The 24,531-nt window shown below is 39.8% G+C and overlaps 1 protein-coding gene across 3 annotated transcripts; it reads right to left on the bottom strand.

Annotated features, from left to right (window-relative positions):
* Nucleotides 1–11,390: 11,390 nt before the first annotated feature.
* On the bottom strand, nt 11,391–23,997 carry CLDN12 (claudin 12). 3 transcript variants are annotated; one of them, XM_003252393.3, is made up of 4 exons: nt 23,782–23,978; nt 21,706–21,795; nt 15,292–15,334; nt 11,391–14,698 (listed from the first exon to the last, which is right to left on the bottom strand). In XM_003252393.3, exon 4 carries the CDS (start codon nt 14,663–14,665, stop codon nt 13,931–13,933), a length of 735 nt encoding a protein of 244 aa, XP_003252441.1. In that variant the 5' UTR covers nt 14,666–14,698; nt 15,292–15,334; nt 21,706–21,795; nt 23,782–23,978; the 3' UTR covers nt 11,391–13,930. The 3 variants fall into 3 exon arrangements, with proteins under 3 accessions (XP_003252441.1, XP_003252440.1, XP_030677914.1); XM_003252392.3 differs by lacking the exon at nt 15,292–15,334 and having other exon boundaries at nt 23,782–23,997; XM_030822054.1 differs by having other exon boundaries at nt 11,391–15,334; nt 23,782–23,932.
* Nucleotides 23,998–24,531: the final 534 nt, after the last annotated feature.

Raw genomic sequence — 24,531 nt, 5'->3', positions numbered from 1 at the left:
TTCAATATGCAAAAACCTTTTACAAACAAGATGCTTATTAACCAGTAAATCTTTAAAAAATGGGATGAATATGTATGTTGGTGCTTCATTGATAAATAAATACAAATTACCAAAGAAAATAAAAAACAAAGAAAGAAAGGAGAAAAACGGTGGGGCAGAGGTGGGGGGTGGGGGAGCCATAAAAAGATAAGCTGTCTCGTTCATTAAGAAATAAAGACTGGCTGGGCACGGTGGCTTACGCCTGTAATCCCAGCACTTCGGGAGGCTGAGATGGGCGGATCACAAGGTCAGGAGTTCGAGACCATCCTGCTGAACACGGTGAAACCCCGTCTCTACTAAAAATACAAAAAAATTAGCTGGGCATGGTGGCGGGTGCCTGTAGTCCCAGCTACTTGGGAGGCTGAGGCAGGAGAATGGTGTGAACCTGGGAGGTGGAGTTTGTAGTGAGCCGAGATCGCGCCATTGCACTGCAGCCTGGGAGACAGAGCAAGACTCCGTCTCCAAAAAAAAAAAAGAAATAAATAAATAAAGACCAAAACAAAAATTAACGTATTTGATAATACTCATTGTTGGGATGATGAGAGGAAATATCATAGAAGTTCAAATTGGTACAACCTTCTTGGGAGAGTGAATTGGCAACATCAGCATTCTAAGTACACATATCCTTTCACTCAGAAATTCTACTTCTCCATCTTTATCTCATATAGTTAAGTATATAGAATGTACAAGGATATTTATTACAGTATTTGAATAGCAAATTCTCATTTAAGTGGATTTAGCTAAGGAAGCCTATGAAACCATTTCTTGGCATTACTTAGGTTAGCCACTAGATGTCATGATTGTTCCACAGAAATAAAGCTATAGCCAGGTGTATAAATCAAATTGGGAATACTTCTGTTACGTAGTCCTTCACTTTAAAATAAGTGGTGCTTATACATGCCACCCAGCACAACTCTAAAACAAGGACAGTTTGCCACATCACAAAATGATCTTCAAAATGCCTTTTAGATCTCTAAAGAAATCTCAGTGAGTTTTCATATGCTTTCATAAGGCTTTAGCCTCTTAAAAACGCTAAAATTGGGTAGGTTCATATGGTGTGATCTGGGGGCTTTCAGGGGGAACTCAGGCTTCAGAGAATCTCACCTCTAACATGTTTGTCACCTGAAATCCCACCACTGAATATTCATTGTGGGGAGGTTACAGTTTCCAATCTTCAGAAGTGGCATTTATTTTTTATTTTTTTATATAGCTTTAAAAAAATTTGGCTTCAGCCATCCCTATAGGAGTGGCATTTTAAACTGTAAAATATCTCTGGGTGGAGTGACCCCCTCAAGTACTATTGCTGAATCATTTTAAATATCCATTGGGTTTTAAATAGGAATGAGGCCCACAGTGAATAAAATATGACAGATGCCCAGGAAAAGGGACAGGGTGGGTGACAGCGCACGAGGAAGAGATGGCTTTAGCCTGGGCTCTGGTGTTCACTCTGGTGTCCCTTAAGCTAAATATGACACAACTCAGTGTGAGCTTACTACTGAGAAATGTGAAAACATGAGAAAACCTAAGGCCCTAGATAACATTTAGCTTATCAAAATCCATGTCATCACAGATGCTTCCCGATGCTCTCGCATAGAGCTGCATACTTCATGTTGATGTAAACTAAATCATCATAAACAGATGAGGAAACAGATATCACTTATTTGTTCCTGTACTCATAATAAACTAATCATTAAAACAAGCATTCAAACCAAATCCACATTTAGTTTCTGATTAAGAAGTTCCAAATATAAGAATTGCATGTAGACGTAGGGCTAAATAAGTATTTGGCCATAAAATAATAATTTTTTAAAGAAAAAAGTAGGTGATATAAACAGGAAAGTGAATCAATAGTGTTAGGTGATAACATTTAGCAATAGTCGCTCCTTAACTTAGTTTTATATCGAGATAAAATAAAATAATGACAATGAACAGGGTAGAAAAGGCCTCATCTTGGGAAATGAAGATGTGGAATACCAAACTTGAAGACACAGCTGTTTTTTAGATACCTTCCATTTGAAAGAAATTGTATGAACAGAGTAACATGTATAAGAGTGGTTTTTTTTACTCATATGAATTTATGAGGTACAAGTGTAATTTCGTTACACAGATAGATGTTGCAGCAGTAAAGTCAGGGCTTTTAGGGAATCCACCACCCAAATGATGTATATTGTACCATTAAGTAATTTCTCACCATTCAACCCCCTTCCACTCCCCCACCCTCCTGAGTCTCTATTGTCTACTATTCCACACTCTATATCCATGTGTACACATTATTTAGCTCCCACTTATAAGTGAGAACATGTGGGATTTGACTTTCTGTGTCTGACTTGTTTCACTTAAGATAATGACCTCCAGTTCCATCCACATTGCTGCAAAAGACACTTCATCCTTTTTATGGCTGAATAGTATTCCATTGTGTATATATGTATGCTATTTATAGACACCAATCAATTCCTAATATTTTCTGTCCATGGAACATTCTACAATTTTTAAAGCAGGTTTATATGTTATTTTATTTTTTCATGAAGAATTATTTTTTGTGTTGATATACAATTTTTTTCTAGTCTATCTAAATGAACTAAATTACATATTCTTTAGCCTTAGGCATTTCAAGATGAGGAAAGTAAGTCTGACTATTGAGTTTTGGACAAATTTTTATCTAAAAAGATAGAATGGCATAAGTGCCCAGTGCCCTCTCCCCCATCCCTGGCCTGGGAGCAGAACACTTACAGCTCTGGCACACAACTCCATAGGGTAGACATGGAGGTTAACTGATGAAATATAAATGGTTCTTCCTGGCCCATGACTCACATGTGTACATTTCCTATTTCCTGTCCCAGAACTGAAAGGTTAGGGTGTGTCTTCAACATGATGGAAGAACAGTGCAGTAGTTCCAGTCTGGGCTGAGGGTTGGGTCTTTTTAATGTGTCTCCTCCACCTACCCCAACTGCTGTCCAACACAGTGGAGCCAACTTTTTGTTGGGCTCTTCCTTTGAAACTATCATATCAGAAGTTGTTATTTCTCATTCCTATTTTGCTCTTAAAATCCTAGTAGAAGCTGGTGTAGGCCTTAAAACTATTGATTAAATTACTTTATCTTAATTAAGATGGCCAGTTTAACCAGAAAATGCTTATGGTTATATTCTATTCCCTTGGATTCATAATGCATTTTGAATGAACTCATTACCCTAATCCAAATATTAGTATGGACTTGGCATCTGCTTTTCTTTCTGGGGAGACAAACCATATACAAAGGAATATTCTAAAACACAATATGACACCTGATTCACCATCTTCAATCTTAGCCCCGAAATTAAGTAACAGTAAGCCAGAACTTAAAGAAAAACCCACTGCACCCTCACAATCACACTTTGAAAGAAGATGATTATTGTTCTCAACTAACACATGTGGAAACTGAGAAACGAAGTTTTCAGACACCTACTCAAAGTTGCCCAGCTAGTAAGACAAAGACCTGAAACCACAGAAATCTCAATTCTTCTGACTTCATGTGATCTCTGCTGCATCCTACTTGAAAACGATGTGAAAGATACTGCCTGATGTCACATGTATGTGCATCTCTCAACCAACAATCTGGATGTGTTTTCTCTTCAAGTCCACTAAGGTAGTGGAATCACTTCCTCTACCATGTACACTTGTACATTTCTATGTACAATTGATCTTCACTATTTGTGGATTCCACATTTGCAAATTTGCCTACTCACTAAAATGTATTCGTAGCTCCCAAATCAATACTCACTGTACTTTCATGGCCCCTCTTGGACATGCGCAGAGCCACAGAAACTTGAATGGCCTGATGTGCATGTTCCCAGTTGAAGTCTAAGATGGCGATACTGTGTCTTCATTTCAGTTCTCATACCAAAAACAAGTGACACATTTTTCATGTTTTTGTACTTTTTGTTGGTGATTTTGTTTAAAATGGCCCCCAAGCGCAGTTTGGAAGTGCTGTCTTAGTGTTCCCAAGCAGGAGAAGACTGATGTGCCTCATAGGGAAAATGTGCGTATTACATAAGCTTCCTTTAGGCATGAGTTACAGTGCTATTGGTTATGAGTTCAATAATAATGACTCAAGAATATACATTAAATAAAGTGTCTTTAAACAGAAACACTCATAAAACAAGATTATGTACTGGCCAACTGACGAAAATGTTGTCACCAAAGATTGTGACTTAACCCTGTATCTCCTCTAAGAACAATGGTTCAGTGCTCACTTATTCAGTATGCATGGCTACTTTACAGAAAATAACTACAATGAATAACAAGAATAGACTGTATTTAGACGCAGTGTCATGGGCATTGGTTTTGAGGTACATCATCTCAACCCTGTGTAATGTCAGGGCCTGTCTCAGCTCCCTATCCTCTCCCCACAATAGGGACTACTTCAGCCCATCAAGGTAGTTCTTACAGTTTGGTTTGGGTTTGGTAAATTGGTGCTCCAATATCACTCTACCTTTAGAAGTAATAAACAAGGAAGTAAGTTTCTCTGACCACAGCTATTTGGGGGCTGGGAATAGACCTGCTGCTTTGACAGAGGGAACAGTGGAAACATCCTTTGCTCCAGGCTATCAGAAAGGGCATCAGGTATTTTAAATTGTGTATTTTATTCACATTAATATCTTCTTAAAAGAATTGGGAAAATTCATTGACTTCCTTGTTTCTGGTATGGAATCACGAAAAACAACTACCTTACAAGAAGCAGCTAACATTGAAGAGGATTGTTAATTTTCTTACTCTCTACTTTGGGGGCAACTGCAGTAAGAAGCCATGAGAATCCTGGCAAAAGCGATAGCCATGGCAATGTAAATCCACAGCTTCCTGTAAGATGTGAAACAGAGAGCTGCTTTTCTAAAGAAAACATATTTTTCTTGTTTTTATGACCAGCACTAACATCAACTGGGATCCAATATACAGACTTGGCTTTTATGAATAATTGCGGTGAAGCCAGGTGTGCTGTTCTAGACACTTTACCTGCATTCCTTCACAACAGTGTCTAATCCTCACAATAACACCAAGAGGTAGACAGCATTGTCCTCATTGCAGATGAAAATCTGAATTTCAGAGGATCATTTTCCCATTGTGTAGTAAGAGGCAGTTTAGATGGAATTCCAAGCCTGCCTACCTCCAAAGCTGCTGTGTTGCCTTCCCTAGAGCACCTTCACACAGGATGAGCTACGTAATTTGTGGACCCCACTGAAAAATGAAAATGCAGGATCCCTTGTTCAAAAATTAAGAATTTCAAGACACCCACCACAGAATATTAAAACAAGAGCAGGGCCCTTCTGAGTGCCCGGTTCTCTGTGACTGCACAGGTCTCATGCCCATGAAGCCGACCCTGCCCTCATGTCACCATACCAGCCAAAAGCACAGATCCTGCAGGAGTTGGGGCAGTATGCAGGGGAATGCTTCTATTTGTCCTTGGTGTGATCTGTATCTATGCCGCAGTGGAAACATTGCTAATTTCTCTTGGCAGTCTGAGTGCCTTTGCCTCTAACAAAGATTTCAGAGGCACCCGTGGAAACAAAACAAACACATAAACATAGAAAGACCAGTCTCTTGATACATGACTGACAATGACAGGGATTTTAAGTGAAAAATCAGGATAAGACAATTTTCTTTTTTGCCATTTTTTCTTTCTGAAACATCTTTAAAATTTTAATTCCTTTATTTCTTTAACACTGACATGCTTTCGTTCTGTGAATAAATTGATTTTTTGTTCATCATTCTTTCACAATATCACTCCTAAGGGCACAGAATTTCATTTGGAGCTGAACTAGGTAATTCTCATTTGCCACAAGGTGTTGGGACTTCCTTAATTCCTGCTCTGTTCCCTGCCAAAGCTAGCTTAAGTCCATTGGCATTGTGGGGGGAAACTTAACAGTCTCTCCTTATTTCACTAGCATTTTATGGCTTTCTCAACCTTAGTGCCTGACAAGTTGTACAGGCTGAGAGGGGAGAGAAGCAGTCTGAAAACAGTAGAAGGGCAAGAGCCATCCATTCCTTCACTTCGGTCACATTTTCTTCCATGAACCTCTTTTATTCCCAACCAAGGAGCTCAATGTCCTTAGGCTGCTTCCCTTGAAAAGTCTAAAGCCATCAGATTCAGCCAAATGTTGGGAAAACAATCAGATTAAATTCACTATACTGAAATGTCAATACAATTCAGCTTCCTTCTCCCAACCCTTATCTCACAACCACTGCTACAGGCTTTTGTCTTGCTATTTATTATTATTTTTAATTGACATATAATTTTACATATTTATGGGGTACAGTGTAATATTTTGAACATGTGTACAATGTGTCATGATCAAATAAGGGCAATTAGCATACACATCACTTCAAACATTTAACATTTCTTTGGGTTGGGAAGATTCAAAATCCTCCCTTCACTATTTGAAAATATACAATAAAATTATTGTTAACTCTGGTTACCCTGCAGTGCTATAGCAGGAGGAATAAGCTGTAGTGTTCTACTGCTACTAGAGGGAGGCATCACTTCAATTCAACTGCCTAATGTCTTGGAATCAGCTATTTCCTCTCCCACCTGAGAAACTATCAGTTCTATCTTCTTAAAAGGGTTGGCCCTAGATACAATTGGCTAGTTGGATAAAAACTAACAGATGATGTATTTTTTTATAGGATTGGTTTATTTGCTCCTGCTAACCATATGACAACATAACCACTATGTGTATCAGATTGATTTGATTGAAAATGTGTTTATCTTCTATTCCAAACCTCATGTATGACCAGTGTTCAGTTTATTGCTTTGGTAACAACAGCAGCCATTCATACCTAACCAAAATTACGAAGAACTCTGCTCCCAATCTAAGCTCAGATCTTCCTTCTCCCTACCTTCAGATTAAGTTGTTTCACCACATTATAGCAACAGTCAGCACCTTCCAAGGGAATCTGAGATCATGAGAAAGAGCTTTTCTGATATGGAGCAAGGAAAGCTCACAATACTTATAGCACAAATACTCCTCAGGATTGATCCCCTGCAACTGCCCTATGATCTTTGCATTAGTTATCTACTGCTGCAAAACAAAACCCCCAAAATTTAGCAGCTTAAAACAACAATAAGCATTGTTTCATCCAATTTGTGTGGGTCAAGAAGGTGGTAGGGCTTAGCTGAGTGATGCTGGTTTTCAGTCTCCCACTCTGGTTGCATTCGAGACACTGGCCAGGGTTGCAGTCATGTAAAGGTTTGGTTGGGGTTAGGGGGATTCACTTCCAAAATGGCTCTCTTACATGGGTGACAAATTGGTACAGATTGTTGGCAGAAGGCCTCAGCTCTTCCTGTGTTAATCCTACAGCTGTATGTGTCCTCACAACATTGTGGCTGGCTTACCCCAGAGTAAGTGATCCAAGACAGAACAAAACAGAAGCTACGTCTTTTATGACCTATAACCTCAGAAGTCACACACCATAATTTCTGCAAAATCCTACTGGTAACACAGCCTGCTCAATGGGAGAAGAAAATACACTGGGTATGAATATCAGGAAGCAAGATCACTGGGTCCATCTTGGAGGCTAGCTACCACATTCATCATGCCACTCTTTCTATAATAATGAATAAAAGAGGAAACAGATATTCTTTGAATAATACAGGAAACAGATATTCCTTGAATAAGGAATGTGGCCAATTTAGTCACAGAAAAGGGATATTCCCTAATATTTATTATTAAATTCACTTTTTTTTACACATTCGTCTTGTGAGATATTGTGTCAATAATCACCAACAGTCTTATCATCTCTGGGCACAGTGAAAAAATTCTTCTAGACAACTCATGTCTTTGTGCTTAGACTGTTCTAAGATGTAGCTGCCAAATTTTATTTTAAGTATGGGAGAAACTAGGTATCAGTTGCATTTTTTTTTTCTTTTTTGAGATGGAGTCTCGCTCTGTCACTCAGGCTGGAGTGCAGTGGCACGATCTCGGCTCACTGCAACCTCTGCCTCCCGGGTTCAGGCGATGCTCCTGTCCTCTGCCTCCTGAGTAGCTGGGACTACAGGCACATGCCATCACACCCAGTTAATTTTTGTATTTTTAGTAGAGAAGGGGTTTTGCCATGTTGGCCAGGCTGGTCTCGAACTCCTGACCTCAGGTGATCCACCTGCCTCAGCCTCCCAAAGTGCTAGGATTACAAGCATGAGTCACCGTGCCCGGCCTCAGTTGCATTTTATTAGGATCATTCTGCAGCCTTGTGTATAGATAAATTTGTGGTAGGGTAGGAGAGCAATATTGGAGACAGAGACCTGTTAAGAGGCTATTTCAGATAGCCCCTTTATCACAGATAACGTTTTACAACTGTCAGCATTGCTATGATTTTTCATTTCCTCATTAGCTAACCTGAATCTCAGCAAACGTGTCTTGCCTAAGCAGTGGTGTGCCAGTAAATGTTTAACAATCAGCTCTCAGGAAAAGGCAAAGCAAAGCCCTAATTTGTAGCATTTAACAATTTCTAGAGCATAAGTACTTTCACTCTGGCCAATTCCAAGCAACCAATATGATGTCACAGGTTGAGGGGTTGGGAGGAGATGTACACACTGGTTCTTGTGGGCCAGTACCACTTGGCTCCAGCACTCCACTGCTACCTTTGAGCTCTTAAAGCAGAAGCAGCCAGAGAAACAGGTTAGCAGTTCTGGAACACAAGGAACCAGCTGAGTCTCGGCCCTCATCCACATGGCCAGCAAAGGTGAAGATGGGCTCACCCCAGAGAAGGGCTACCAGGGCCTGGGGTTTCCCTGCAGCAGCCTCCTGGTGCTAAACTGCCACCTGGATCTTCCACACCACAAGATTATCTTTTGAAAGTGAGGTCAAGAAAGGGGGCATGAAGAAAAAGACAAAAGTTACTTAAAAATTTAAGTGAGTTATCTAGATTTATTTACTAGATTCACTTTCAACAATTTGAGAGTGAACCTTGGGAACAAGGCCACTAGGTATTATATAAAGTATCAATAATGTCTTTTAATGAGAAGCTGTGCCTTTTTTTCTATAAAGCAAAATCCTGGAGATATGAGCATATATTCCATCTTTCTAAAGAGGATTTTGGTTACTAAGACCACCCCAAAATCATGATTACTAGACTTTTGCTAAGAGGTCCAGTCACACTGGGTTTTTCATATAAAATAAGAAAAAGGTTCTTTTCTTCTCATCCACCATCTCGCTATCTTCCCCAAATTTTGCTGAATACAATTTTCTATAGAACAGCCTGAAAAGTTGGCATATTTTGAAACAAAATACAACAAACCAACCCAAATCTCCCTTTAATAGCAGACTTGGATATGAACACCAGGCAGGATATAGATGTGCTTTTTCTCCCCAAGTCCTACAGTCCTGCAGTGAGGTTTAAAGGGCTCTCTTGCATGCTATGGCACTGACATAGAAGCTGGCTGGGCTGGAGGGGTAATGAGCCACCCAGAAGGTACAGGGGGAATGAACCTCTCCTGGAAAGGGTCCTCTAGTATGTGTGGGGTAACGTGAGTAAGCTTTCAGATTGAAGACATTGCTAACCAACAGAAACGAAACAGCTAATTAAGTTACCATCCAGTCCTGTGTTTCTGTGACTTTGATTTACTTCTGCAGTGACTTTTTAGTTTTTCAGGACAGAAGATTTGACACAAATTCTTTTAAAATCTCTCCTAAAAGAGGTTATTTTATAAAATATTTTGGAGATAGGACTACATTTTTATAAAAATGAAGATATATGAGATCAGGATAGAGAAGGAAACAAAAAGCAAAAATGGGACCAATGAGCTGCATGTTTCAAGATTAGACGCAGGCAGTACCTCAGAAATATTGTGACCTTCTCCTTGCATCATATCAGAAAGTGCACGATGTTGCTTTTTCTTATTATTGGCAACAAACTTGATCACTCAGCTAAGGTTGCCAAGTTTATCCACTATAAAGTTATTTTCCTCTCTGAAATTAATAATCCATTTTGTACTTTGAGACTAAGCAAATATCCTGCCTCTCATAAAAAATTCAACTAGTTTTAACCCCATTGATGTTTTTCTCATTTTTTTCTCTACTTTTTATTTGGTATTTTACTATAAGAAAGAGCTTTTCTTTCTTCCCCTATTTATATCAGCATGGACATATGGATTTGTATTTTATTCAATGAGTTATAACCCATTACTATCATTTATTTTGATGTTCAAATTGTCCCAGATTTGGCCAGTGGGAGCACCTTCAATCTGGCACCTGTGAAATTTGATAAGCTCCCATGATTCTTTGAGCATTTCCTCACTTTTTGGCAGAATAAGATGTGCTGGGCCTTGGATAAAACTGGTTGTGTCTGATGGTTCTAAGTAACATGTATTTCTCACTTCTGGTTGGTAAACCAGTCTCTTGTGAACCTGGTTAGCCTGAATGGTTTCTCTACCATTTATTCACCCTCAGTGAACCTGCACAACAGTCCAGAACAGACTGTTGTGATTTAGTGTAACCCAGTTTGAAGTAGCTTCTGATTTCCAGTGCAACATATGGCTCAGCCATCTAACCTATCAGAGCCACAGGTTTCAATGAGAAGTGCATATAAGAACTGCCCCAACACAGGTGTAATCCAAAACTATACATTCATCACAGGTTTCAGAAATGTTGAGGTGACATGCCTGTCAGGACCACTTCTCCTGGTAACCTCGAGCTTTGAAGAGTATGGAAAGTTCCCTCTGCTTAACTGTTTGAGAACTGAACTCCTAGTCTCTAAGATCACAGGCTGAGAAAACTCCACTGATGAGGCAAATGTGGCCCACAACTTGTTTCTTTGCGGACTGTTAAAAAAAAAAAAAAAAAACAGAAAAGGAGAAAAAAGAGAAGCCCAGTGAAATGTTAGGACCACAGGACCACTTGGACTACTCTTAGAAATGGATAAAGCGTCTTGACACTTGTGGAATAATAGTTTCATGTTTTCCAATTCCTTTCTAGTTCCTTTTTCTGAGACAAAGTCTCTGTCACCCAGGCTGGAATGCAGTGGCATGATCTCAGCTCACTGCAACCTTCACCTCCCATGTTCAAGTAATTCTCGTGCCTCAGCCACTCGAGTAGCTGGGATTACAGGCGCACACCACCATGCCTGGCTAATGTTTTGTATTTTTAGTAGAGACAGGGTTTCACCACGTTGGCCAGGATGATCTCAAGTGCCTGACCTCAAGTGATCCGCCTGCCTTGGCCTCCCAAAGTGCTGGGATTACAGGCGTGAGCCACTGCACCCAGTCTTCCAGTTCATACGTTTTAGAGCTTTAAATGGAACTGTCTTTTTCAATTTACATACATCTGAGAAACATTTCTCAAAATATTTCACCTTAAAACACTGAGGAAAAAAACAGAAGAAGAAACTTGTAAAAATACATCTTTTAATAAACATTAAGAAGTACAGCGCACTTTTATTGAGGTTTTACATTGTAGTTTACAGCAAATATACTATTCATTGTAGTGTATATGTACAAGTAAAATAAACTTAGGTTTGTTTTCTCTTCCATGGCTGGATAAACCAAATCTGATACATCCACATTTAAGGTTGTTTTCCAAGTTGGTTTCCATAAAAGGCCTTTAACAATAATAGGCTTTTAACAACAAAAAGGTATCCCTCCCATCACAATGAGAGCTTGATGAGGGCTCAAAAGTGACTTCAAAAACTGTAAATAATTATTTTCCTTTGATGGCCTTAAAAATAGCTACTGATAGCAAATCAGAAACACTAAAGAAAAAAGACAATAAGGAAACAGCTGTTTGTCTAGTGAATCCATAATAAATACCAATTTGAGGCTATAGATTACAAAGCCAAAAGATTCTTATAGGAAAGTTAATGTTTATATTTACAATCCCATGGACTAAAAAAGCTGTCTAATATCTTAAAGACTGAGTCTACCTTTATTTAACATTGCTTATACACAAAGACCCAAGAGATGGTAGAATTCTTGATCCTTCTGAACAAAAGCATAGTGAGAGGGGACTGAAATTAACAAAAAGGGAAAATTAATATTAATCTCAAAATTCTACCCGTCATTGTCTTAAAATGATCAAGACTCAGCTACATCTGAGAAAAGGGAAAAGGATCAGAAGTGAAACAAATCAGAAGCCAATAATTAAAAAAATCATAACCTTGTGTGCTTTCTACTGACGGCATTTAAAAATTTATACAACTAGATTTATTTGCTATATATATAAACTAGTGTTGGAATTAGGGGAAAAAGTAACAAATACATCTACACAAATACTAGAATCATATTCAGAATTGCAAAAAGGCATAATAATCTGTTTACCGTATAACTAGCTGTTTGTAAAATCTGTAATGGTTAATAAAAAATCCTTACGAATATAGTACTAATATGTAGCAAATTACACCAATTAAATAAGCAGCTCAAATTCATAAGGCTAAAGACCCAATATCCCTGAATTTCTAAGTGTTCATCTCAGTTTTAACATGGTTTCATCTAACTGTTACCTCATCAGAAGAGACATTTTTAATAACTCCTCCATCCTTAATACATCATCATACTTTCAGAAGCGGAGAGGGAACAATTTCTCTACCACTTTTGCCCATTCTCATAAATCAGTGTTATTACAAAATCTAGGCTAGCACAGGTGCCTTAAGGATACAATGGACTGAAGTAAACAGAATTTCAAGGTCCAGGATATTGTTGGTGTTGTACAATTTGTCTGTCTGCCAGAAAGTTGTGTCTCCGGTTGAAATATTCCTGGATCAATGATTAAGAAGTTAAGGCCAACTGCCAATGAAGTCAGATTATTCCCCAACTGTCAGGTAACATTTTGATCTTCTCTATTAAAATGTCTTACTGGATGGGACCAGATCTCATACTTTTCACGTATCCTCTATAGCACCTACTAAAGCGTTAGGCAGAGATATAAGCTCAAGGAAATAATCAGTGACGGGGGCAAGAAATGAATCAAGGGTGAATGAATCAAGGTTATGGTAAAGCCACACCTTACTTCACCCATAACTCAAAAGGCAGTCACCAGAGTAAATCTCTAGTGTAGTCACTGAAGAACAGACTTCTTGTCCCCTACTAAATTATGTCTGAAAGAGAACAAACCATTATGGCCCTTTTATTTATTTCTCTTAGCCACTAAGAGATTGTATATGGGCAGGAGTACTGCTTGATGGATGATATCTCCAAAAAAGAGTTTTCTGCCTCAGGGGAAACACTAACCTGTCATAAAGCACATTCTAACCCCAATAATACAATTTATGGAATCATTAATGTTAAAAATTATTACATGTTATTCATAAGTAGGTGATATTTAGAATGGTAGTCTTATTCTAACATCATTTAAAATACATTTTACTTTTAAACACTGGCATGAGGTAGAAGAAAGTCACAAAAGAAAGTAATCTTCAACATACACCTATTCATACAATTAGCCCCGAGAGAAGAGTTACAGCCTTAAGCTAGATTATTGACTACTATTAAAATATTACCCTTACCTGAAATAAATTTCTTATATTTGAAACTGCCTTTTCTTTGCAGTTAAAGGTATTATAGAAAAAGAAAAATACACATTGAAATATTCATGAAGATTGTATACAACAGCTTCTGCTAACCATCACTCTTTAACATGTTGCTCTAAATTACCTCAATTGTGATGCAGGCCTCTTCCACTTAAATAATTAATTAGATATCAATATGAAGGCTAAAATTCCTTCCAGTATAAGAAGCAAAATTAAAAAAATTCACATTTAATATAATGTACTTCTCATAAAAACTAGCAGCACTTCGTTCTACTAGGACATACAAATTTGGCTTCATTGATTGGTCAAAAACAAAGGAAAATGTATTGTAGGTCCAAAAGAGCTCTTTGCACAAGGGGAATGTGAGGCTACAAGAAGTTTTCTTTAACAATTAACTGTTTCCCCATTAAGTGGTGTGTGAAACTACTGGAATGTCAATTTCAATCGCAGAGAGGCGAGAGCGTGCTGAATAGGGCTGTGAGTAAGTATGCATACTGGGTGGATGGGAGTACAATGGTTGCCAGAAAGGAGAAGGCAAAGATTTGCATGTACAATACCAAATAAACAGTATAAGGGAAGTCATAAACAGGCCCCCAGCACTAGCAATAGTGACATACACTGCATAGTCAAATGAAAAGACTGGCTCAAACTTCTTGTTCAGATGGATGTTATAAAAGATGACCCAGATAGACGGGGAGAGGCTCACAGTACCTGCCAGGAAAAATAGCAGCCCAGCCACCAGGTGGCAACCTGCACTATTGACCAGACACTTGGCCAGTTTGATGTTGGGCACCGAGGACCTGAAGGCAGTGTTGCACATTCCAATCAGGCAGAGCAGCAGGGCACCCATGGCGATCAGCATGCTGAGGGGTAGGGCAAACTGGAGGACACGCAGGTCCAGCTGGTCAACTGATGAGTACCAAGTAGTGTCGTACATCAGGCAGTCACTGCTCCCATCATACCGGGCACATTTCACCCACAGGCCTGTGTAAACAGTCAGGTTCTTCTCGTTTCTGTTGAATGTGATCAATCGTAATTTTCTCCAGTTGGGAAGCAAAGTCCCTGCAAAGAGGCCTGCTACTGAGGCGATTCCACACAGGAAGGAAAGGACTGTGGCTGCGTGGACATCCCGACAGCCCATGGCAGGCAAGCTTGTGGAGTGCTGTCAGTCAGACTAGGGGGTGACACACAAGAGGACAAATCGTGAGGGGACAATAGCAGAACAGAGCAGGAAGGGTGGTGCCAACTGGCAACACATTTAATGATGAAATGTCAATGCAAAGAGGGAAAGTATCTCCGTTGTTTCCTCTCTGTACAGTACAAATGTATATACATGCAGGTGTGTGTGACCTCAGAGCACAGGTGCACACACATTTGGTTATTACTGACTGGGTCATGGAGCAACTAAAATCTTTAGCCATCAGTATTTTTCTTCACAATTAAAAAACAACCAAGATAATGTTAAAGTCTCTTACAATCACACCTTCAATCTTCTTGTTTGTCAATAATCGTTCTTTCAACACATATACATCAAGCACTCTGTATGTGTCAGGCACTCATATAGCAAGGGCCCACTCATCAATCATCAGTTAGCTACAAACACCACAAATTCAGCCTCAATGCTCATGCAGCAGGGGTGAAGGTGGCTCATAAAAAGCAAAGGTGTAGAAAAAGAAGCAGTACAGGACAGGGGAATGGTTGAGAGTCAACTCTTAGCAAGGCTGCTTGAATTCTAATCCCCATCTCCTCACTTACTAGCTCACTGACCTTGGGCCAGATTCAGAACTTCCCTGTGCCTCGTTTTCTTCATCTGTGAAATGGAAAAAATAACAGTGCCAACCTCGCAGGGTTGTTCTGTGGGTTCAATGAGATAATATAATGTCGAGTGCTTAAAACATGTCTAGAACACAATAAATGCTATGGCAAGTGTTAACTACTTCTTAGCATTCAGTGACCCAGCTCAGTGCTTGGCACATCAGAGGAGTTCAAAGAACATTCACTGAATGAATGTTAAATAAGAAAAAACAAACTGATCTCATTCCTATGTACTAAGCACACTAGGAAATTAGAAAAAGTAAATGAGCTCATCTCCAATGAGTCAGTCAAATGAAAAGATGAGAACAATGGTCCCTGAAATTATTCTGCTTAATTACTTCCTTGTTGATTCAAGATGACCCAATTACTTCCTTGTTGATTTAAGACGTAGATTTTCAGGGAAATCTACAGCACTTGTTGGTTATTACTACTACTGTTCATATAAGATGAATGCAAACATTTTTCAAGTAATGACAACCTATTTCTATTAATGCTATTATAAGAAAAACAGTCACCAGGCCTTTCATTTCAAATTAAAAGGCCATGTTCTTTTTCTGTATATGGCAAACTATAAAAAGCTTGCATCTTATTCAGCTTTAACTTCCTCAAGGGTCTGATATTCACTCTCAAAGCAGGACTCAAATGTATTTTCTCTGCCTTCTATAATGCCTACTATGAGGCAATAGAGCAGACTACTTCAGTAAGGTTTACTTTTTTTGTTCAGAGCATGATGAAGGGGCAAGGTTGAGAATAATTTTTATTTCGGAATACAGTTCCATCATCCTTTGCAGAATCAAATATCTGCTGGGATGGTGAAGTTGTATTTCCAAGCTTTCAGGATCAGAAAGACAATTATGACCAAAATGCTAGGAAGCTGGCTTAGAATGTGATTCTTGCATGAATTCCAGTGGGAGGACACCATGTTCTTTAGAAAACAATGTTATTTGTATATTTAATCTAGTCATATAATACAGGAATAATTTTTTCTTTTTTCTCTTTTTTTTTTTTTTTTGTTTTGAAACAAGTCTTACTCTGTTGCCCAGGCTAGAGTGCAGTGATACAATCATGGCTCACTGCAGCCTTGACCTTCCAGGCTCAAGTGATCCTCCCACCTCAGCCTCCTGAGTAGCTGGGACCACAGGCACACATCACTATGTTCAGCTAATTTTTGTATTTTTTGTAGAGACGGTGTTTTGTCATGTTGCCTAGGCTGGTCTTGAACTCCTGGGCTCAAGCAATCCACCAGCGTCAGCCTCCCACAGTACTGAGATTACAGGTGTGAACCAGCCCTCCTCCTTCCACCCCCCCAATTCTTATTCCCTTTCTTTTTTTCTTTCTTTTAGAGACCTGGTTTCACCATGTTGGCCAGGCTGGTCTTGAACTCCTGGCCTCAAGCAATCTTCCTGCCTTGGCCTCCAAAAGTGCTGAAATTACAAGCTGGGATTATAGGCATGAGCAACTGCGTCCAGCCAGAATAATTTTACTAACCAAAAAAATGCCTATGTGTACATACATATATTCAAATATACACATATAGCATATATAAATATATAATATAAAAATCAGAGTTTAAGCACAAGTAACCATTTTTAAAGCCCTCAAGTTAAACATGGTTAGTTCTAAGTTTTTCCATTAGTATTAGTTTACTATTTATTATGTTACCTTCTGTCAGTATTATCAGAAGTAGCAATTGCTTAAGAAAATTTTATGAAAGGGAGAGATGAATTACAGTATTTTTTTCAAGCAAATCGGGAAAAAGTTGTCTTGCTTAATTGTGGCAACCAAACACCTCAGTACAGCAATGGAAACTAGTACAGATTTGAGAATGTTTGCACTGGAAAAAGCTACTAGAGATACCAAGCTCTAGGATACAGCTCTCTGGTGGTTTTTGCTTATTCACCTGTCTATCTCCCCCATACAACTTGTGTGCCTGGCACACAAGTGATTCTAGGATTATTTGAATAAACGAGTAGTGGGCTCTGTACAAAGACCCCAGTAACTCACAAAGGTGGGCCACTGGTAATGAAGAACTGTACAAGGAAGTAGCTATTACTAAGAAGCAATCATTCATTCAGCAAGTACTTACATCGTGCTGAGTGTCTAGCAAATGCAAAACACTCTATTAGGCCCTGGAAAGACACCAAGACCACTGAGACCTGGACCTTGCTCCAAATGTGTTTATAGAGACTTGTGGAAAGAAACAGCTGTTTTATGTAAACTCAAAGTGCTGGTGGTGAATCAACTGTATAATTACTACATATCAAGTGATTATTGTTGTTAAGCAAAGTGAATAAGGTACCTGTTCATAAAAATTTATCAGCCAGGAATTAAAGACTGAGAAATGAAGGAGAATATGGATTTGATTAAAGTTGTGAAGACACAGGAAAAAGGTTCCCTCTGTTTCTTTCAAGCTTCAAAAGTCTTCAGATAACCCACTCAAAGTCCTAATGCAATCACAATTCCTTCTTGCTTTCAGAAGTAGTATACTGGCTGGGCGAATTGGCTCATGCCTGTAATCCCAGCACTTTGGGAGGCCAAGGTGGGTAGATCACTTGAGGTCAGGAGTTTCAGACCAGCCTGGTCAACATGGTGAAAGCCCGCCTCTACTAAAAATACAAAAACTAGCCAGGCCTGGTGGCACGTGCCTGTAATCCCAGCTACTCGAGAGGCTGAGGCAGGAGGTGGAGGTTGCAGTGAGCCAGATCACACCACTGCACTCCAGCCTGGGTGACAGAGCACGAGACTCTGTCTCAAACAAACAAACAAACAGGAACAAAAAACAAAAGTAGTATAGAAATAATTGGAATTTCAATGTAATTGAGATTTCTCCAATCAAATTGCCCTGTAACACTGATTCCTGAAATGTAAATGGAGTGAGAAACAAGATCAGGATGTATAACTCTATTATTAATAAATTCCAGGCCAGGTGCTGTGGCTCATGCCTGTAATCCCAGCACTTGGGGAGGCTGTGGTGGGAAGATAGCTTGAGCCCAGGAGTTTGAGACCAGCTTGGGCAACATAGTGAGACCCCATCTCTACAAAAAAAAATTAATTATTAAGAAAAATAAATTCCTATAATTCTTAGCCTATAGACTATCAAATGACATTAATGAAGAGAGGTGGGGCAATATATATTTCAGCATTAAGTGCTTTTAACTATATTCTGCATCAAATCAATACAAATATTATATTGGTTCTCTGAAATTGCCTTTGATGAAGCATTCTTAGCTCAGATCTCAGGGATGGACAAAGGCCTATCTATACAGAGTCAACAAGGATACCATGGCACTTTTTCAGAAGGGAAGTACTATTAACCTTAATTCTTAAGCTAAATTTTGGCCTGATACTGGAATTAATGTCTAGCTTCTTTTGGCTACTTCACTTTGTATGCCCTGTTCTTAATTTCAAATGCCTATGATTTGATAAGTCATATATCCCACCAGAGAGATAAAGTAATTTCTTTTAAGACAGGGTCTTACTCTATCACCCAAGCTGGAATGCAGGGCATGATCACAGCTCACTAGATTTCAGTGAGCTGAGATCCTGGGCTCAGGTAAGTCTCCTGCCTCAGCCTCCTGAGTAGCTGGGATTACAGGTGCATGCCACCATGCCAGGCTAATTTTTAAGTTTTCTGTAGAGATGGGGTCTTGCTATGTTGCCTAGGCTGGTCTTGAACTCTTGGGCTCATGCAATCCCCCCACCTCCGCCTTTCAAAGGGCTGGGATTACAAAAGTAAGCCACCGTGCCTGAAGTAAAATTTTATAGGATAGTTTGGGGAAAGAATATGACTGATGTTTTAAAACAAAGATAATGCTGACTTCCCGATTAGGATTTGTTCATACTTGCAAGGGTAAAAAGACCTCTACTCTTGTGCTGTGTCAGTTAGTTTTAATCCACAATAATTTTTTTCAAATGCAAACCTCATCTGCCATTCCATTTCTTACCATTCAATAAGTTCCCATTTCCCACAGAATAAAGTCTCTAAAGTTTCAACTCCTCCCCATAGCTTACACCACCTGATTCCTACCAAATTCTCAACCTTCTTATGTGCCACTCTCCCACCCTACACACTACAGTCTATGCAGCCACACCACGTTTCTTTTAACTTCCCAAATTTTCCACTTTCTAATTTGGTTAAGGGCCTTCCCTCATGGTCTTTCTCCTAGAACTGTCTTAATTCCAACCTATTCTTTGCTTGGCTAATATTTACTCATTCTTCTAGTGTCCAGGGAGGCTCGTCCTTAACCTCCCCCCGCCCCTGGTTATATGCTGTGGTAGCACTTTTGCACTTTTTCTTCTGTAGCAGTGATCGTTCTTACAACTCCTTGTTCAGTGTTGTTTTCTTTCCCATCAGACTGTGAATTCCAGGACAGAGATCCCTTTGTTTTGTTCACTGTGTCCTATACTGGCACATAAAAGGCACCCAATTATTTGCTGAATGAATGAACAAACAAATGGAGGTTCTGTATAACTCTGGTCAGAATACAGACACAAATTAAGTCTCAGTTCCATTCACTTCATTTGGGACAATTCACACCACCCTGCGTTCTGATACATCCAGACTGCTTCCAGACTGTGCCCCTGCTTTCTCCTTTTTGGCCAAAAGACTCCCATTTTACAAAACGACATTCATTTTCTTCCCCCAGAAACCTGTGGTTAGCAAAGACAAGGCCATCCTTAGGTACCTAGATGCAGACTATGCTTCTAGAAATACATATCTAGGTTTAGCAACACTGTCTAACTTCAACAATGGTTTGAAAGTCAATTATTCCTGGCCCCGCGCAGTGGCTCATGCCTGTAATCCCAGCACTTTAGGAGGCCGAGGCGGGTGGATCACGAGGTCAGGAGTTCGAGACCAGCCTGGCCAATATGGTGAAACCTCGAGACTCCATTTCAAAAACAAAAAGTCCATTGTTCCGGTATTGATTCTTCTGTTTTCAACTTGACAGGTATGTCATGAATTAGACATACTTCTCTTAAGAGTGGTTAATATATCAAATTAATATTTATTAAAGCTAAACGATACATATGTTTTTTAATGGAGGAAAAAACCATCTTTTTGCCATGTGAAAATCCCTAATTAGGGACTGTGGAAAACGTGCAAGGCTAAGAACACTTTAACAAATCCGACAAGCAGTCATGAGTACTAGCTGGATGAGAGCTTTGAGCTAGGTTATATATACACATAAGTGGTTTGTTGTTTCCATCTAGGAGGCTGTTTGATATTGTTGTCCAGGAGACCGAAGACCTGAATACCATTCATAACCTATCATTTACAAATTGGACAAGTCACTTATGTCCTCTGAACCTCCAATTTTTCATCTGTAAAGTGTCCCACAAAGTGGTAAAATCATGAAGAGCAGAGTCCTTTGTAAACCAGAATATGGTCAGAAATGTAAGTCAGTAATGATTATCAGCAGGGTTATTTACTTTTTTCAACTAGAAACATACTTTTCATCTGGACCCTCAGCAAATGACCACAGATGGTTATAGTCATATAACAAGAAGGACAGAACATTCTCTTTGGAGATACTGACCAAATCAAATATAGACGCTGTTTGAAATAACCACTTCACATTTGTCATTTGACTCTCTGTTCCACCGTGACTTTCAGAAAAGTAGATAAAATTTGGTACACAATTAAATGTTATCAAAGACATAATTACAAATAAAAATATTTTCAAATTATATATTTTCTATGGTTTTGAATAGAATTTAAAGAAGGCTGGAGCAGGAACAGTGGCTAAGAGCTTTAGGAAGTCACAGATTAAATAGACCCTGTCCTATTTTTTCCAGGCACGATTCTGAGTTATAGTTACAAGACAGTTACAAGAGTACATATGTCTAATAGCAGCTAGCTTCTATTTTTTTGAGACAGGGTCTCACTTTCTCACCCAGGCTGGAGTGCAGTGGTGCAATCATGGCTCACTGCAGCCTCGACCTCCCAGGCTCAAGCAATCCTCCCACCTCAGCTTCCAGAGTAGCTGGGACTATAGGCATGTACCACCACAACTGGCTAATTTTTAAAAATTTTCTCATACAGACAGGATCTCGCTATGCTGCCCAGGATGGTCTCAAACTCCTGGGCTCAGGGGATCCTTCCACCTCGGCCTCTCAAAGTGCTAGGGTTACAGGGCTGAGCCACCATGCCCAGCCCTAACTTAATTCTTGATGGTAACATTGAGAGTTCCTTCTACCTATAATTTGAGTTTTCTTAGAAACTGTAAGTCATCAGTCATTGCGCTCACAAGAGAGGTCTGTCCTATACCTCTATTTTGTTGAACAAGAGAAAAAAAAAAGAGTCATTGTTGGCAGACGTGGTAGCAGGAGGGAGGGAAATAAGATATAATTAAAGGATGTACTTACCCTTTGAGGTACCTGACAGTTCCAAAACAGCTTTATTCAGCTTAGAAGAAACACGTGCAGATCTGAATACAGAGTAGCAATAATCTGAGCCTAAAGAAATAGGAAAAATACTCCAAATTAACGTAGTACTTCTTTAAAAACCCTGCTTGAATTCCCATGTATTAGAAGAAATGATTAGTAATCACCTAAAACCAATGAAATGTTATACTGAAAAGGGCAGACAGTAAGTTTTTTAAAAAGGCAGTTTAGCAGGGGCACAGTGGTTTACACCTGTAATCCCAACACTTTGGGAAGCTGAGGCAGGATGATCACTTGAGCCAGAGTTCAAGACCAGCCTGGCCAACATGGCAAAACCCCATCTCTCTTAAAAATACAAAAGTTAGCCAGGCATGGTGGCTCATGCCTATAGTCCCAGCCACTTGGGAGGTTAAGGCACAAGAACCGCGCGAACCTGGGAGGCGGAGGTTATGGTGAGCCGAGATTGCACCACTGCACTCCCGCGTTGGCGACAGAGGGAGACTCTGGCTCAAAATAAATAAATAAATAAATAAATAAATAAATAAAATAATAATAATAATAATAACATGTGTGATGGTGCACACGTGTTGTCCCAGTTTCTTGGGAGGCTGACATGGGAGGATCACTTGAGCCCAGGAGTTTGAGGACACAGTGAGTCATGATCATGCCACTGCACTCCAGCCTGGATGACGTAGCAATGATCTGTCTCAAATAATTTAAAAAAACAAATAAAAAGGCTGTTTATTCCTTAATTCATGCATTATATATGAGAAATATATAGAATATAGAAAAATACGTAGAAATAGAAGAAAAAAATTAACTCATTTTGTGACTTGAGAATATAGGAGAAATGAGGATGAAAAACAGTTTGCTGTTTTGGGAATATATGATTGATATTTCATGAATGTTTTAGATCACTTTCATGACTACAGTGAAAGCATAAGGAAGGTGGTGAAAGACTGTGCAGTTGTCTTGGAAGTAAAAGAAATTTTCTTTTACATTTTTAAAAAAGGACACTGACAACAAGACCAGACAAAGTTGATTTGAATTCTGCATCCTGAAATTTGCAACCAGAATGCTTAAAAAAAATAGTTCCACCAATGGCTCAACCTGCCATTTAAAGATGCTTCTATATATCTACTTTAAACGTTAGCCACTTCCTCTTCAAATACCATTTATCTCAAACAGGTAGGATGAGAATGGAAACTCATTATTATGTGCGCCTGAGAGTTTCCTGGATTGAGGCGTTCATCAGTAGCCCTATTATGATCATTACGTAGAATGCTCTCTGTAACTGGCTGCTCGGAGATTTCAGTCAAGTCCCCCTCAACCCCTCCCCCGCCCCAAATGTGTTTCTTGGGTTGGTATCAATCATAATTGCTCACTCCGAAGTCAGAGGAAATCGCCTTACAATTAATAACACACAATAGAATCCTTGAGCAATCATTTTAAGTGAGGTCACCAAGTCTGACCTTTCCCTAACGTGGCTATGGGCCCCTTACAAGGCCAGGTGCACAGAACTTACAGGAAAGCAAACCAAGCTTCCAGGGCAATCCGCATCCCCCTCCGCCCCCCTCCGCCTCCTCTCCTCCTCCCTCTTTTCGAAGAGCCCTGTGCGTGGTAGACCCAGACCTGGCAGAAGGAAAAAAACGCCCTACTAGTTAGAGCCAAAGGAGAGAGACCGCAACAGTGACTGTTAACGCTCTCAGAGTTAGCCCATCCCTGCAACACTGAGTGGGTTTGAACCGCAAGCAGGTCATCATTACACAACCAGCATCAGCTGGTTACTCAAAAATAGCAGCTTGGACTCCCCCACAAACCCGCGCCAGCAAAGCTCCCAGCCCTTGGCGGCTCCGGCAACACACCTCGACATTTCCATACTCCTGTGTACAAAATAATTTTTTAAAGCCTTACCAAATACCTACTCAATTTTCACATCCACAGATGTGGTCAGCGTTTTCCAACTCTCCTGATTCCCCTGGATTTAGCTATTTTACATAAAATCCTCAGTTACTTATGCAAAAGACCCAGAAATCGGAACATCTTGACCACACCTACCTGCTTCTCACACGCAGGGCATTTTACTCGCCCACACAGAGGAGCCTCTTGGAGCGTCTCCCTCTCAGCGTCCCAGGAAGTGCGTTCCCGACGAGGTACACCGGAGGCTTCTGGGAGCGCAGTCAGGTTCTCCCGTGGCCCTGAACGGCAATGCCCTGGATGGCTGGGACTACAATTCCCAGAATCCACTGGGCCGCCAGCCGCAGGCAACATCCTGCGACCACCTCCTGCCCTTCCCTTTCTCTGCCTCCACCTCCCCGGATTTCTCTTGCACCTTACGTTCCGTCTAGAATTGGGTTATCGGTTAAAGAAAAAAAAAGGCAAAACGAAAGAAAACAAAAAGTAGTTCTGAGTTGGATACCTAAGTAAATATTCCCCAGGTGACTTGAAGGTGACTTGCCCGTAAGAAGGTTAGCAAAAATTCTTAAATCTGGATTTTTTTTTTCCCCTCAAAGTGTTTATCTAGGCACAAAGTAGAAAAGAGCTCAAAGTCTAGAACCAAACAGCCCAGATTTGTATGGGGCTTTGCTGTGTATTGATTGGGTGGCCCTGGGCAAGTTATCTCTCTGTATCTGGAGGTTATCTGGAAAAATGGGGATAAGATCACTCACATCATACTGTTGTCTTGAAAATTGAGGGACCTAATATAGCTAAAGTACAGTATAGCTAACTATTAGATATTTGAACTAATTTTACTCTCCCACACAATTTCTACTGTCCTGTCCCTTTCTCTGTTGGCTTCTCTCCAAT

The sequence above is a fragment of the Nomascus leucogenys genome, chromosome 11, assembly GCF_006542625.1.
Source record: "Nomascus leucogenys isolate Asia chromosome 11, Asia_NLE_v1, whole genome shotgun sequence".
Taxonomy (NCBI): domain Eukaryota; kingdom Metazoa; phylum Chordata; class Mammalia; order Primates; family Hylobatidae; genus Nomascus; species Nomascus leucogenys.
The sequence above is the reverse complement of the archived record's forward strand: the minus strand, read 5'-3'. Positions and strand labels throughout refer to the sequence as shown.

Excerpts from the sequence above, each read along its gene's own strand:
- CLDN12 (XM_003252392.3), bottom strand. The coding sequence starts at position 14,665 with ATGGGCTGTCGGGATGTCCACGCAGCCACAGTCCTTTCCTTCCTGTGT.